Here is a 16223-nt window from a genome sequence, read left to right as displayed (position 1 = left end):
GCGTCACCCTGATTGACCCTTTGGGCCAGGGCCTGGACCTGTAGGGAGAGGCCCTGCATCTGCTGGGTCAGGGTCTCAAGGGGGTCCATGAAAGCGTCAGCGTAGGAGAAATGGTAGACTAGGTAAGGGCTTGTAATTATGTAATGGCAGGAAGGAGGTGAAGGGAAAGTGAGCCCTAATCTACCCACCGCCCTGTCCCTGCCTACTTGCAACGACCCGCCCTAGGCGACGAGGTACAACTGGGCGGCGGTCCCTACGCTGGCTAAGTGCACAGGAAGACAAACAGGGAACACGCAAGGGAAGGGGCAGTAGCCACGGAACGCCACGAGGAAACGGGGCGGCGAACGAACAGTCAGGACCAGGACGAAGTGAGTACACCCGAGCGGACACGGAGACAGAAGCAAGCCAGGGCAAGCAAAGCAGGTCAAGCAGAACTGCAGCAAGGCAGAAGCACGGCAGAAGCAGGCTGGAGCAAGCAGCAGTGGGGCCAGGAATCCAAAAGAATTACAAGCACTGAGGGAGAGCACAGGGCAGGTAATAAAGGGCAAGGGGCGGAGCTAACTCCGAGAGACCAGGCCGCGATAGGCTCTCCCACTCCTGAGCCTGCCACCCTGGTTGGTGGGAGAAGGTGTCAGTCGAACAGGTCTGGCCTCAGGTGTGGATTGATTAATCCCAGGAGTGTAGCTAGATGAAGTACCTGGCAGATCCCTAACAGAAGCACATTAAGGTCATGGAGTGGCCTAGCCAGTCTCCAGACCTTAATCCCATCTAAAACTTATGGAGGGAGCTGAAGATCCGAGTTGCCAAGCGACAGCCTCGAAATCTTAATGATTTACAGATGATCTGCAAAGAGGAGTGGGCCAAAATTCCATCTAACATGTGTGCAAACCTCATCATCAACTACAAAAAACGTCTAACTGCTGTGCTTGCCAACAAGGGTTTCGCCACCAAGTATTAAGTCTTGTTTGCCAAAGGGATCAAATACTTATTTCTCTGTGCACAATGCAAATAAATATATATAATTTTGACAATGTGATTTTCTGTTTTTTTTTAAAATATAATCTATCTCTCACTGGTAAAATTAACCTAGCCTAAAAATTCTAGACTGTTCATGTCTTTGACAGTGGGCAAACTTACAAAAACAGAAAGGGATCAAATACTTATTTCCTTCACTGTACAATACATCCTTTGAGATACAAAACTCAGTGAATTTTGCTCTAGCTTCAAGGGAAGCCTACAAGAAATTTGTTTTTTTACAGTGAATTAATACATTAGTATTGCAGTGTATTGTACCAGCGATCTAATGATCGCTGGTTCAAGTCTCCTAGGGGGACTAATAAAATGTTTAAAACAAATAAATAAAAAAAAAAGTAAATTAAAGTTATTATTAGTGAAAATAATTAAATAAATCAATAGTCAAAAAAAAAAAACCTTTTCCCATTTTTTTCGCCCAAAGTAATGTAAAAAATACACAACATTGGTATTGCTGCTTCCGTAAAAGTCTGAACTATTACAATATACCATTATTTAATTTACATGGTGAACGACGTAAAAATTAAAGAATTTAAAACACCAAAATCACAGTTTTTTTGGTCACCTTAACTCAAAAAATTTATAAAAAGTGCTCAAAAGGTTGTATGTACCAAAAATCTGTACCAGTAAAAACTACAGCTCATCCCGCAAAAAATAAGCCCTCACGCTTCTCAATCGACCAAAAAATAAAAAAAAAGTTATGCCTCTTGGAATGTGGTGATTTTTTTTTTAACAAATAGTTTTTACTTTGTAAAAGTAGTAAAATATTTAAAAAATATATATAAATTTGTAGATTTTACTGCACGGTGAAAGCATTAAAAACAAAACCCAAAAACAATGGAGGAATCTCAGTTTTTTCCAATTTCTGCCTGCAAATAATTTTATTTTCAGTTTCCCAGTACATTAAATGGTACTTTAAATGGTGTCAATAGAAACTACAACTCCTCCCACAAGAAAAAAGCCCTCACAACACTCTACAGATGGAAAAATAAAAAAAAGTTATGGCTCTTGGAAAGCGGGGAGGGAAAAACGAAAAAGAAAAAGCAAAAAATGGATCAGTCCGGAAAGGGTTAATTAATTTCTAATAAAAAAATGTATGACCACATGTGAGGTTTAGCAATACTAGGGAGAAATTGCTTTACAAATGTCGGGGTGCTTTTTCTGCTTTACTCCTTGTAAAAATTCAAAATTTCTATGTTTTTTCAGTAAAAAAGTAGACTTTTCATCTTCACAGACTAATTCAAATACATCTAGCAAAAAGACTGGGGGGGTCAAAATGCTAACTATACCCCTAGATAAATTCCTTGAGGGGTGCAGTTTCCAAAATGGGGTCACTTTTTTTTTTTTTTTACTGTTTTGCGTCACGTTGGGTACATGGACCCACTGGGCCGTACCGCCTTGACGGTACGGCAGCTGGCCAACAGGGCACAGGTCACAGTCTATAGTTCGTATAGTGTACTTGTGGTTGCTCGGACAGTAGTAAGACAGGCTCGGCTGGGACTAGGCAGCAGGCAGGCGCCAGGCGTGGTATATAGTACAGCATGACTTCAGCTCAACACGGCACTTGACCAGGATAGCATGGGATACAGGTTACAGGTAGCAGGAACGGGAAACACTGGAAACTGGAAAACACTAGGAGACCATTTCCTAAGACAAACTTAAGGTAAGACAACAACGCTCAGGCAAGGCAGGAAGGAGCTGGGTCCCTCTTATAGTCCAGGGTGCTCATGGGCTAATTTAGACTTGAACTCAGGTTCGCGCACTGGCCCTTTAAGTGCGGGCACGAGCGTATGCGGGCACCCTACGGGACCCGGCCGAGGTAAGCGGAAGTGAGTGAGTGAGCCTGACGGCCCGCGGCCATGGGCATGACATTTTGCCACCACAAGACCTCTTCAAACCTGACATAGTGGCCAAAAATATATTCTAAAATAAAGGAGGCCCCAAAATCCACTAAGTGCTCCTTTGCTTCTGAGGCTTGTGTATCAGTCCATTAGCACTCTAGGGCCACATGTGGGATATTTCTAAAAACTGCAGAATCTGGGGAATAAATATTGAGTTGCATTTCTTGGGTAAAACCTTCAGAAAAAACTGTATTACAAATGAACTTTGGCAAAAAAATACTTGGATACTTAGGGGTGCAGTTTTCAAAATGGGGTGATTTATGGGGACTTTCTAATATAGAAGGCCCTCAAAGCCACTTCAGAACTGAACTGATCCCTGAAAAAATAGCCTATTGAAATTTTCTTGAAAATGTGAGAAATTGCTGCTAAAGTTCTAAGTCTTGTAACGTCCTAGAAAAATTCAAAGAATGTTCAAAAAACTATGCATACATAAAGTAGACATTTGGGGTATATGAAATAGTAACTATTTTGTGTGGTATAACTATCTGTCTTACAAGCAGATACATTTAAATTTTAGAAAAATGCAAATTTTCGCACATTTTCTCTAAATTTTGGTGTTTTTCACACATAAATATTTAATTTATTGAGCACATTTTTTTACTTATTTAAAGTACAATATGTCACGAGAAAACATTCTCAGAATCACTTGGATATATAAAAGCATTCCAACGTTATTACCACATAAAGTGACACATTGATTGAATACACAGTGATTTGTAAAAATCAGCTTTGTCCTCAAGGCCAAAGGGGTTAAAAACATTTTGAAAAGCAAGTATGTTGAAAGTTTTTGTTTTGCAGAAGAAGTTTTGGGTTGTTTTGTCAAATTAGAATAACAAAAATATTACTATGTCCAACTTTAGATTGTAACAATATTTACTTTGTGTGTGTCTCGCTGGGCTAGAAAATTCAAGTGTTTATAATGTAAAAAATTAAAAAACACTTCCTCTTTAAGTCTACAGCTGTTTTATACAAAAGAATGTGTGTGAATATTTTCAGCAATACCCTTATCAAAACCCAGAGTGTGCACATTAGAGACCAGCCACCTCCTTTAGTTCAGTGACATGAAAAACGGAATTTAAAACCAAAGATAAATAACATTGTCTGTGTCAAATTACTCGAAGAACAAGTCTAATAAGTAGATTAGAGCCAGACATAACTGTAAACTGTACAAAAATAAAAAGCTCTTTATAAGCCGTGTCTTCAGATGAGTCTGTAATAACAACAAATCACTCACAACAATGTCCGCAACAAGTGTCAGTCGGAGGACTGTGATTTTTTGCACTCGAGCACGCTGCCTGGTACAGGACAATACTGTCTGATACTTGGATTTGATTGTTTATGCTGCAAATGCCAATGCTTTGCTCTTTTGCTCTGTAGGCAGCTTTTTATATCATGTTTGTTCCCTTGAGGTAAAATATTTTGTTTCTGTTCTATAAGACTACTTTTTGCAGTATTTCTAAACATTCTGAAAATTAATCTAATATGAAAAGAAATATCAAAAAGTGAGTGTTTTTTTTTCAGTTTTTTGGTATTGTAATATATTAGTTTAGTTTGAATAAACTGCAATTATTCAGTATATTTCAATGGCTCGGAACCACAAGTAGCTGTTGGGCACCTTGCACATGGCTCTCCAGTTAATGGTAAATCAAAATACTATTGAGCCAATGTACCACCATGTCATATTGTTATTAAAATGTGGCACTAGGATATAGACCTTATCTATAGAAAACAACACTAGGATAAAAGTCTTATTAAAGTGGCTTGTGAGCTACAAAAGGTTGAGGACTTTGCATATATATATATATATATATAGAGAGAGAGAGAGAGAGAGAGAGAGAGAGAGAGAGAGAGAGAGAGAGAGAGGGTGGGCCATTTATATGGATACACCTAAATAAAATGGGAATGGTTAGTGATATTAACTTCCTGTTTGTGGCACATTAATATATGGGAGGGGGGAAACTTTTCAAGCTGGGTGTTGACCATGGCGGCCATTTTGAAGTCAGCCATTTTGTATCCAACTTTAGTTTTTTCAATGGGAAGAGGGTCATGTGACACATCAAACTTATCGAGAATTTCACAAGAAAAACAATGGTGTGCTTGGTTTTAACATTACTTTTTTTGTTCATGAGTTATTTACAAGTTTCTGACCACTTATAAAATGTGTTCAAAGTGCTGCCCATTGTGTTGGATTGTCAATGCAACCCTCTTCTCCCACTCTTCACACACTGATAGCAACACCGCAGAAGAAATGCCTCCCGATCTGACCCCCTTAGACTTTTATCTTTGGGGTCATCTGAAGGCAATTGTCTATGCTGTGAAGATACGAGATGTGCAGCAACTGAAACTACTGATACTGGAAGCCTGTGCTAGCATTTCTTCTGCGGTGTTGCTATCAGTGTGTGAAGAGTGGGAGAAGAGGGTTGCATTGACAATCCAACACAATGGGCAGCACTTTGAACACATTTTATAAGTGGTCAGAAACTTGTAAATAACTCATGAAAGAATAAAGTAACGTTAAAACCAAGCACACCATTGTTTTTCTTGTGAAATTCTCGATAAGTTTGATGTGTCACATGACCCTCTTCCCATTGAAAAAACTAAAGTTGCATACAAAATGGCCGACTTCAAAATGGCCGCCATGGTCAACACCCAGCTTGAAAAGTTTCCCCCCTCCCATATACTAATGTGCCACAAACAGGAAGTTAATATCACCAACCATTCCCATTTTATTTAGATGTATCCATATAAATGGCCCACCCTGTATATATATATATATATATATATATATATATATTATACTTTTAGTATCAGGCAGCTGTAGCACAAGTCTACCACTGTCTGTGTAATTCTCGAATATATATAAGTGCTTGTCAAAAGGCATCCATTTCTCGTTTTAGTAATGACTCTTGAAAATCTAGTGGTTTAGCATTCATCTCTGTTTATTCAGTGGGCATTCCTTGTCTTTGTGATCCATTGTCTAGTCCATTTCTAGTGATCCTGTTGGCATCCTCCGATACAGTTTTTAAGTTGTAATGCTTGGTAACCCAAGGATTGCTTTCCTACCGCCAAGCCTAGTTCCTTGTATAAAGATGTTGATGTTAACATTAGCTAAAGAAATATTTGGAAATATTTTCCTCCTTTGTATTAGTATTTGTTCCTACTTTTGATAAAAAAGTCCTAGTGAAGAGCAGATCTCCTGAACATCGTGTGAAGGCAGCCTTTCACACTGAGTTTTTTGACGCAGAAACCGCGCCGCAAAATTCGCCAAAAATGCCTCCCATTGATTTCAATAGGAGGCGGAGGCGTTTTTTTCCCTCTAAAGAAACGTCTCGCCGGAAAAAGAAGGGACATGCCCTATCTTCACGCGGTTACGCCTCTGACCTCCCATTGACATCAATGGGAGGCAGAAAAAGCGTATTTCGCTACTCAATGGCCACGGGCGAAAAATGCAGTGAAAATCGGCATACAGGCAGAAGAAAATCTGCCTCAAACTTCCAAGCTGAATTTTGAGGCAGATTTTCCGCCTGCAAAAAAACTCTGTGTGAATCCAGCCTTACATCCAAAAGTCCTCAAAGAGCTTAGTTCAGTTTTTTATGTACCCGTTTAAAATATTTATAAACTCTTTAACAACAATGTCAATGGATTAGGAAAATTCAATTTGGGTCTTTGACAAGTCATTTATAGACTTCTAAGCTTAACATTTATCATAGGAAAGACATTTGAGGGTCTGTAAAGGGACTACATAGCGGTATATGTGATATGAAAATAATATAAGCAGTTTTATGAAAGACCAACAAATTTGTTTTGTTCTGTGTGTTGTGTGTTTGTTTTTATAGACTGGCCTCTATGTATACGTTAGGTCAGACTTTGTAAAAACATTTGACACTGAGACACCTCCCGGGTACATTAGTATCTATTGGTCTAGAAAGTAGAGTTAGCAATTGTATAAACTATTGGCTTCAACACTGAAACTAGAAAGTGGTGACCAATGATACATACTCTGATCCACTGTTAGGAGTGTTACCCTAAAGTTTCATCTTGGGACCATTATTGTTCAACGTATTTATAAATATTGAACATGGGTTAGCACTCTTTTGGTACATGCAGAGGGCACCAAGCTTTCTAGTGTAATCTAGTCTTCCAAGGAGAATCTGGGTACTAACAATCAGCATACACCATATGTCCTTTGGGGGTAGAAAAGGAGCTGGGTGTATTTGTAGATCATAGACTAAATTACAGCACGCATAGCTAATCTGCTGCTTCTAAGAAAAGCATGACACAGAAGAGCATGATGCTTTTCTGTATTAAAAGATACATGGACTCACGGGACAGGGGCATATTCTTACACTTTTCAAAGTATTAATGTGGCATTATCTAGAATATGAGGTACAGAAGCTCAAAAGACAAGGGCTGGAAGAAAAAAGATTCCGTATCCAATGGTGAAAAGGCTTCTTTGCTGTTAGAGCTGTGAAAGCTCTGGAAAAATCTGCCGCAGGAACTGATCGCTTTAGAAGAGGCTTAGATGTTTCCTGAAACAGAATAACATAAATGCTTATGTAAATGTATATAGGTTCTTCTGCCTTCCTCTTGATCAACATGGGTAACTTGGGGACATATGTCTTTTTTTTTACCATATAGGTAGGCCAGGGTACTGTAAGAAACGGAAAGCTAAAATATAGAGTGTGTGATGTATGGGGAAATGTGGAAAGGATTAGGGCCTGTCCTAATTAGTCGACTGCGCTATTGATTCCGTAAAAAAAAAACGGAGCCCTTTCACAACGGTGATGAACGGAGACCATTAGCAAAGTATCCGTCGCCATTAAGATCAATGGTGATGCAAACGAAAGCTATGGTTTCCGTTTGCGTATCCGTTGAGGGGTTTCCCTCGACGGAAAGCTCCGATGGGAACCCCTCAACGGGCTGACAATGCTTATGTGAACAGGCCCTTAGGTTACTGACCTAGTAAATATAAAAAGACAAATCTAGTAGCAGATGCTGCGGTAACAGAACAAACCAATAATAACAAATTATACAATGATACATTGTTGATTGTTATTGCACAATATGTATACATAAAAACCTGGTAGAAGTGACATTCTTTCAAAGGAATTGGAAAAATGGTCTGAAAATGGTAGTACTGCATATGTCGAACAATCTACTCAGGCTGCCAGAGTAGGGAAAGCACAGTTAGGGTATGTTCACACGCACTAATTACGGACGTAATTCGGGCGTTTTTGCCCCTGAATTACGTCCGAAAATAGCGCCTCAATAGCGTTGACAAACATCTGCCCATTGAAAGCAATGGGCAAACGTTTGTCTGTTCACACGAGGCGTATATTTACGCGCCGCTGTCAAATGACGGCGCGTAAATAGACGCCCGCGTCAAAGAAGTGACCTGTCACTTCTTTGGCCGTAATTGGAGCCGTTATTCATTGACTCCAATGAATAGCAGCGCCAATTATGTCCGTAATGGACGCGCCTGCACATGCCGTTACGGCTGAAATTACGGGGATGTTTTCAGGCGGAAACATCCCCGTAATTTCAGCTGTTACGGACGCCCTCGTGTGAACATACCCTTAAAGGTAACATTTAAATAAAAGAAGAGCTCAAGTTACCCCCCAGTTGTGACCAAGGAAGTTATGTTGCAAACCACCAAGATGCAGATGGCCATAGGCGTGCAACAAATGTCAGCCCTAAGGCTGGGTTCACACGACCTATTTTCAGGTGTAAACGAGGCGTATTATGCCTCGTTTTATGCCTGAAAATAGGGCTACAATACGTCGGCAAACATCTGCCCATTCATTTGAATGGGTTTGCCGACGTATTGTGCAGACGACCTGTCATTTACTCGTCGTCGTTTGACAGCTGTCAAACGACGACGCGTAAATTGACTGCCTCGGCAAAGAAGTGCAGGGCAATTCTTTGCAACGTAATTTGAGCCGTTCTTAATTGAACTCAATGAAGAGCAGCTCAAGACGCCTCGCATAATACGAGGAGGAGCTTTTACGGCTGAAACGAGGCAGATGTTTTCTCCTGAAAACAGTCTGTCATTTCAGCCGTAAAAGCCAGCTAGCGTGTGCACATACCCTAAGTCTCCCATAGACGTATTATTCCAATAAGGTAGGAGATAAGCGGCTACCAGACACCACTGCCACCCCTTATTTTTCAGGAAACAATAAGATAAGGATATTGTCATAAAACCATATGTGCTTAACATAATAGCCAACAGCAGTAAGAGGAATATATCAAAATTGCCAATGGAATAATTATATATCTATACTTCATAAAATGCCCCGCATATAAACAAATGTTGATTGGTTGCTATGGGGGACATTACATTTTAGTTCTATAACTTTTTTCTATTTCCATTTTATATTACTTTTCTGGGGATCATTTTAAAATCTACACCTCAAAATGAGCTGTAGAAGAAAAAACTAATTTTTAGTTTTCCATTCTCCATAGCATCCTGATACAAATTGATGGAATATAGGTCAAATTATAAGGATAACTCCATAACTCTGCCAGAAAAATTAATATGCATTGCGTTGATTTTAATTAACTGAGGTGAAACGTTGGAAAAAGTTAATTAAGCTCTGCTACAAAGCAAAAAAGTACAGATGGTATTTATATGTATCAGGTACATTAAGAACCACTCTGGGAAATAAATTGTTTCTATTTTCTCCACATTCAAAATCAGTTCACTGTAATTAGGATATTCTTAATGGAGAGCTGTAGGATTTACTAAGAAATGAAAGCCTTTGAAGACAAGCGCTGTAATTCCTATTGTGCTGCTTTAATAATGTTTGCCGTATTTGAACCATTTAATTTTTAACCTTTTATGATGGTTTGTGTATTCGGATTACCCTGAGGGTATGTGTCACGATGCGGGGTGTGGACCCACTGGGCAGCTGGCCAAACAGATACAGAGTTCAATTAGTTCAGCGAGGGTACCTGAGGCAATCGTAGGCAGTAGCGAGACAGGCACGTCCAGGATCAGGCGGCTGGAAGTCGTCAGGTGAGGCGTAGCAGATCAAGCGTAGACTGTAGCACAGCACGGCACTAGAACTAGGTAGCACGGAAACAGGATACGGGATACAGGAGCAAGGTACACTGGGAAACTGGAAGACACTGGGAGACCATAAGCACGACAAACAACGCTCTGGCAAAGAGCAAGAGGAGAGAGCCCTTTTTATAGCCCAGGGCATCCTGGGCTAGATTGCAGATTTCCTGCAAAAATGCGCGCACTGGCCCTTTTAAGGCCGTACACGCACGGGCGCGCGTGCTCGCCAGAGACACTCGTAGTCCGGAAGTGAGTGCCGGCGCCTCACAGGAGGGCGACGCTGCAGCGAGGTAAGATGTCCATGGCCACGGCCGTCGAAGTTAACGATCGAACGACAGACCGTGGCCATAGACGTTATAGTATGTTCACACAGCCTATTTTCAGACGTAATTCGGGCGTTTTACGCCTCAAATTACGCCTGAAATAACGCCCCTAATACGCCTACAAACATCTGCCCATTGCTTTCAATAGGAATTACGATGTTCTGTTCCCACGAGCCTTTATTTTACGCGTCACTGTCAAAATATGGCGCGTAAAATGACGGCTCGTCAAAAGAAGTGCAGGACACTTCTTGGGACATTTTTGGAGGTGTTTTTCATTGACTCCATTTCGCCTGAAAACAGCTCCGTATTTTCAGACGTATTTTGCTAAGCCGTGTGAACATACCCTTAGATGGATCCATAATTACTGATTTACCAGATAGTGGTAGTAGCAAGTGCGTTATGTTACATTTAATAAAGAGAAGTTTTCATATGATAAATGCAGTATTCAACACATATAGGAATATGAAGAAGAGAAAAGGGCTTTGGTGTGTGTGTGTGTGTGTGTGTGTGTGTGTGTGTGTGTGTGTGTATACACCATGTTCCAAATTATTATGCACATTGGATTTAAGTGTCATAAACATTTAATTATTAGTTTTTCAATGAAACTCATGGATGGTATTGTGTCTTAGGGCTCTTTGGATCATTGTAATCAGTCTCAGACACCTGTGATAATTAGTTTGCCAGGTGTGCCCAATCAAAGGAAAACTACTTAAAGGGAATGTGTTGCCAGAAAAACATGTTTTTTTTTTTTAATTAAACATTTAGTGTGTAGGTGATTAAACATTGTTCACATTTTTTTTTTTTTTTTCACGAGTCAGGAAATATTATAAATGAGATTCTAATTTATAATATTTCCCATTGCTGGTCACTAGATGGAGCTATTCCCAAAATTGCAGCATTGCAAAATTGGGTAAAAAGCCCTCGCTCTAGTGAGCTCTCAGCATCCCCCCCTCCTTTATCCTGGCTAGTGCCGGGATAAACGAGGGGTTTGAACGGTCTAACCTCCTACACTGTGTGTCGCCATTTTTTGAGCTAACACACAGTGTAGTAGGTTTACATACAGTAGTAAACGTACACAAACACGAACATACATTGAAATCTCTTACCTGCTCCTGCCGCCGCGGCTCCCTCCGGCCCGTCCGCTCCGTCTGCTGCCGCTGGTCCAAGTGCACAAGTCCGGAAGCCGCGACCGGAAGTAGTAATCTTACTGTCCGGCCGCGACTTCCGGTCCACAGGAAAATGGCGCCGGACGGCGCCAATTTCAAATTGGACTGTGTGGGAGCGGCGCATGCGCAGTTCCCACACAGACGGCGTACACAGAAGTGGATGGGACGGGAGCCGTTCGCAGTCCCTATGGGACTGTGGCTGCCGTATTCCATGTCTGTATGTGTCGTTAATCGACACATACAGAAATGGAACAAAAAATGGCAGCCCCCATAGGGAAGAAAAAGTGTAAAAATAAGAAAAAGTAAAACACAAACACACAAATAAATATAAACGTTTTTAATAAAGCACTAACATCTTTAACATATGAAAAAAAAAATTGTGATGACACTGTTCCTTTAAGAAGGATGTTCCACATTATTAAGCAGGCCACAGGTTTCAAGCAATATGGGAAAGAAAACCGGTATTTTAAGCCGCTGGTGCCTCTTGAGTCCCGCGAACCTCAAGGTGTAGGATCCTCCAGAGGTTTGCAAGTGTGCATAAAGCTATTATTCGGCCACCCCTAGACAATGCTCACAAGCAGTAACGGTTGCAGTGGGCTCAGAAATACATGAAGACTAATTTTCAAACCGTGTTGTTTACTGATGAGTGCCGTGCAACCCTGGATGGTCCAGATGGATGGAGTAGTGGATCGTTGGTGAATTGCCACCATGTCCCAACAAGGCTGCGACGTCAGCAAGGAGGTGGCGGAGTCATGTTTTGGGCTGGAATCATGGGGAGAGAGCTGGTAGGCCACTTTAGGGTCCCTGACGGTGTGAAAATGACCTCTGCAAAGTACGTAGGGTTTATGACTGACCACTTTCTTCCGTGGTACAAAAAGAAGAACCGTGCCTTCCGTAGCAAAATTATCTTCATGCATGACAATGCACCATCTCATGCTGCAAAGAATACCTCTGTGTCATTGGCTGCTATGGGCATAAAAGAGGAGAAACTCATGGTGTGGCCCCCATGTTCCCCTGACCTCAACCCTATTGAGAACCTTTGGAGCATCCTCAAGCAAAATATCTATGACGGTGGGAGGCAGTTCACATCAAAACAGAAGCTCTGGGAGGCTATTCTGACATCCTGTAAAGATATTCAAGCAGAAACTGTCCAAATACTCACAAATTCAAGGGATGCAAGAATTGTGAAGGTGATATCAAAGAAGGGGACCTATGTTAACATGTAACTTGGCCTGTTAAGTTGTTTTTTTTGATTGAAAGAGCTTTTGATTTCTGTAAATATGACCTCCTGATGCTGCAAATTCAACAAATTACCATTTTAGTTCTCTTTACAACCTTTAAAATGTTTTGATCTCTGTTGTGCTTAATAATGTGAAACAGTGCATTTTGAGTTTTTTACTCCTAAAAAAAAATCTGTTATCATTAGGAGATTTGTTCAATAAAATTTGCATTATACTCCAACGGTTGATGGCTTGAAGATTATACTGACTGTCATTTGCATCGACTATTTATTAAAATCAGCGAAAAATAACATTTGCATAATAATTTGGAATGCGGTGTATATATATAATATATTTCAAAGAAAACACTTCCCCCAACAGCGGATGTGTAGGGACTGTCGGGTTGCCCCATACACATTAAATTGTTGCTGGGATTAGTCATTCTTCATATAGCATGTATGGATAGATATAACTCCATAAAACAGTGAGTGCAGGTTTTATTGACCACAGATATATATGAGTGGTCTGGCACATAGGAAAGCTGGGAAATTAATGATCTGGCACACGTAAAATAACTGCTGAAGGAGTGGTTAGCCACATTAAAAGCGCTTGGCGTAGCAATGATTTGGAACATATGTGAACTGTAGGAGAGACACATGGTGTGACATGTTTTTTTAATATTTCGACTTGGCTTTTTTGTAATAAATATATTTCATCATCTTTTTAACTTTGGAAACCCCTGTCCAACGGTCATTTCCCCCAAATAGGTGTTGATGATGGGCAATCCGGGGCTGGGATCATCTGTTATCACGGGAACATGGCCGAATTACTGTTCCGATCAGAAGCAGGACTGCTGCTGATAAATGATTTCTGTTATCTCTGTGTTTGGGTGTTGCTAGGCAATTCTGAGTCTGGATTTGGTCATCATTTGGCTTTGGCTGGTTAATTAGGGCAGCGTACTTTTCTTGGGCTTAGGGCTTATTTAGATGAACATGTAATACGTCCGTGCAACGCGCGTGATTTTCACGCGCCTCGCACGGACCTATGTTAGTCTATGGGGTCGTGCAGACTATCCGTGAGTTTCACGCAGCGTGTGTCCGCTGCGTAAAACTCACGACATGTCCTATATTTGTGCGTTGTTCGCGCATCACGCACCCATTGAAGTCAATGGGTGCGTGAAGATCACGCGCAGCACATGGAAGCACTTCCGTGTGACGCGCGTGATTCGCGCAACAGCAGTAAAAAGTATGAATGAAAACAGAAAAGCACCACGTGCTTTTCTGTTTACAAACATAAACAGAGTGTCATAATGATGGCTGCTGCGCGAAAATCACGCAGCCACGCATCATATGGTGATGACACTGCTGTTAAGTACCTTTTGCGCGTGCAAAACGCAGCGTTTTTTTGCACGCGCAAAATGCACACGCTCGTGTAAATCCGGCCTTATATATAGATACTTCAGGCCTGGAATACTCAGGTACTGGTTATACTGTTTCTGGCATGTGCTAAACTTTTTCTAGATTCTAGTTGATGACCATGTTCTTGTCTATATGTTTGTACTGTGGGACCTGTTGGTCCTCTCAGAGATCTAGTTTTTGTATAGTAGTTTTATGTGCATCCTGAGATCAGTAGTTTGGTTTGCCTTTCCTGTGTGTTTGGTTTGCTGCCAAGCTGTTATCTTACCCTGCTGTGGGATAGTATTCAGATAGGCTCAGTGAGTGCTGTCAATTCTTGTCCACTGTCTATTCTTCTGGTCACTGCTTGCATGCTATTAATCTGCCCTTTACTCCATTTATGCATCTCCATCTTCTACTACTTTCAGTGTTCAGTTCCACTCATCCACTGGTGAGTTACTTGTGCCTTTTTGTTTCCTGCCATTGTTGATGCGTGCTTCACCCATGTGATAGCGATTGTCTGGTGTTGAAGTTTTGAGCACCACCAACAATTACACTGTGCTTTTTGGAGTCAATGGGTGTTCATGATATATGTCGATGCTCCAGGATCAGATGGCTTACAAGCCACTTTTTGTAGTATCTTTCCACTCTAACTAGAGATAAGCCCTGATCACACAAAGACTTTTTATTTTGCTTCATATGGAACTGGCCCTAGTGTGTGTGTCCATGTTTGTAATAGACAGACAAGATTTTGAGCCCGACTGGCCTATGATTTTATTCTATATCTAGTGCTGAAGAATATGGCTGCACAATATAAATAAATTGATGAATTTTCTTTGCAGTAACTGCATTGTCATTGTCTTATGAGCTGTGTTACAATTTGTCCTTGAACATGGTAACCAAATATATTTAACCATCTTTTTCTTTCGTAACAGATCTATCTTCGAGCTACTGATGTGAAATTGATGAGACAGTTGCTGATCATCAATGAAAACATTGAGTCTATCAAGTATATGATGGAGGAGAAGGACATTGTCACCAGCCAAGGGAGCAGCCTGAGTGGGAGCCTATGCAGTTTACTGGAGAGCCGGGATAGTTCATTGCAAGGAAGCTACACCAGTTTACACGGCTATAGTGATGGAATGGATGAAATATCAGTGGGCAGTTACTTGGATACACTAGCAGACATTGTCCCTGGACACTGTACCCCAGATTTTGACCAATATAATGATGTACAACAGAACCGTGACGACTATCAACCACTATGCAATGATTCCAACCATCAGTATGATGAGTATTACTGTTTTAGATAGGCTAGCATATCATATTAGTCCATATTGGACAATCCACGCATTTTCTTAATTATTCTAGTAGGTTAAAAATTAAACAAATAAGGTGTGCACAAGTTTTACAGGAACTGTATATGTTGTTTTTGCTCCTTTTTTTCTTTCCAACACATGTTCAGTTGCTATTTATTAAATAACTTGTCGTTTTACATATTTTATGTTATTGATTGAAGACTGCAATATTAATAATCTGTTTTTAGAATAAATCAGGGAAAGGGTTATGCATTACCACAAAACTGCCATGAATTTCTATGCTATTGTTAATTGCTTTGTGTTTTTCTACCTTTTATTCAACAAAATAAAGCACAGTGTCACTCAGCAATATGTCCTTCATATGTTGTTTTCTCATATGCTCAGTCACCGGAGGAGTAAGATCTTAATTACACAGAAATAAATATGTAAAAATCTTTCAATTGGTACTTTTGCAGAAATACTAGCAATAACCAGTAGTTACCCTGCCAGAGGAAGACAAAATAACCATTATGAGGAAGGAAGTAATTGTCCTCATAGTAGGGGAAAATAAACTTCTCTGGCTCCAAATATGGCAATCCGAAAATATATCACTTCAATCCCCATCTCAGTATTACCATGTAAGGCTTTGTTAACCCTTCGCTTTTAATTATTCATAGGCCGATCGTGTCCTTAGGCCTTCATGCACTCAGCATATGCCAAAACAGTGTCCTTTTGGCATACGCTGGCCCAGTCTACGTTGGCATACCTTTTTTTTTTCCCGCTGTTTAGGAAAGCAAAGTCTGCTGCGCTTTCCTATATAGAGTCATCT

General features: G+C 40.6%; 1 protein-coding gene across 1 annotated transcript in view; it reads left to right on the top strand.

The window, feature by feature from the left end:
• LURAP1L (leucine rich adaptor protein 1 like) overlaps nt 1-15753 on the top strand; it is a 40728-nt gene extending 24975 nt beyond the window's left edge. The window contains exon 2 of the mRNA XM_075851937.1: nt 15032-15753. Within this exon, the coding sequence (XP_075708052.1) occupies nt 15032-15409 (378 nt within the window). The 3' untranslated portion in view covers nt 15410-15753. The remainder of the gene's footprint in view (nt 1-15031) is intronic.
• The last annotated feature ends 470 nt before the right edge of the window (nt 15754-16223 follow it).

The sequence above is a fragment of the Rhinoderma darwinii genome, chromosome 1 (genome assembly GCF_050947455.1).
Source record: "Rhinoderma darwinii isolate aRhiDar2 chromosome 1, aRhiDar2.hap1, whole genome shotgun sequence".
Classification (NCBI taxonomy): domain Eukaryota; kingdom Metazoa; phylum Chordata; class Amphibia; order Anura; family Rhinodermatidae; genus Rhinoderma; species Rhinoderma darwinii.
The sequence above is the reverse complement of the archived record's forward strand: the minus strand, read 5'-3'. Positions and strand labels throughout refer to the sequence as shown.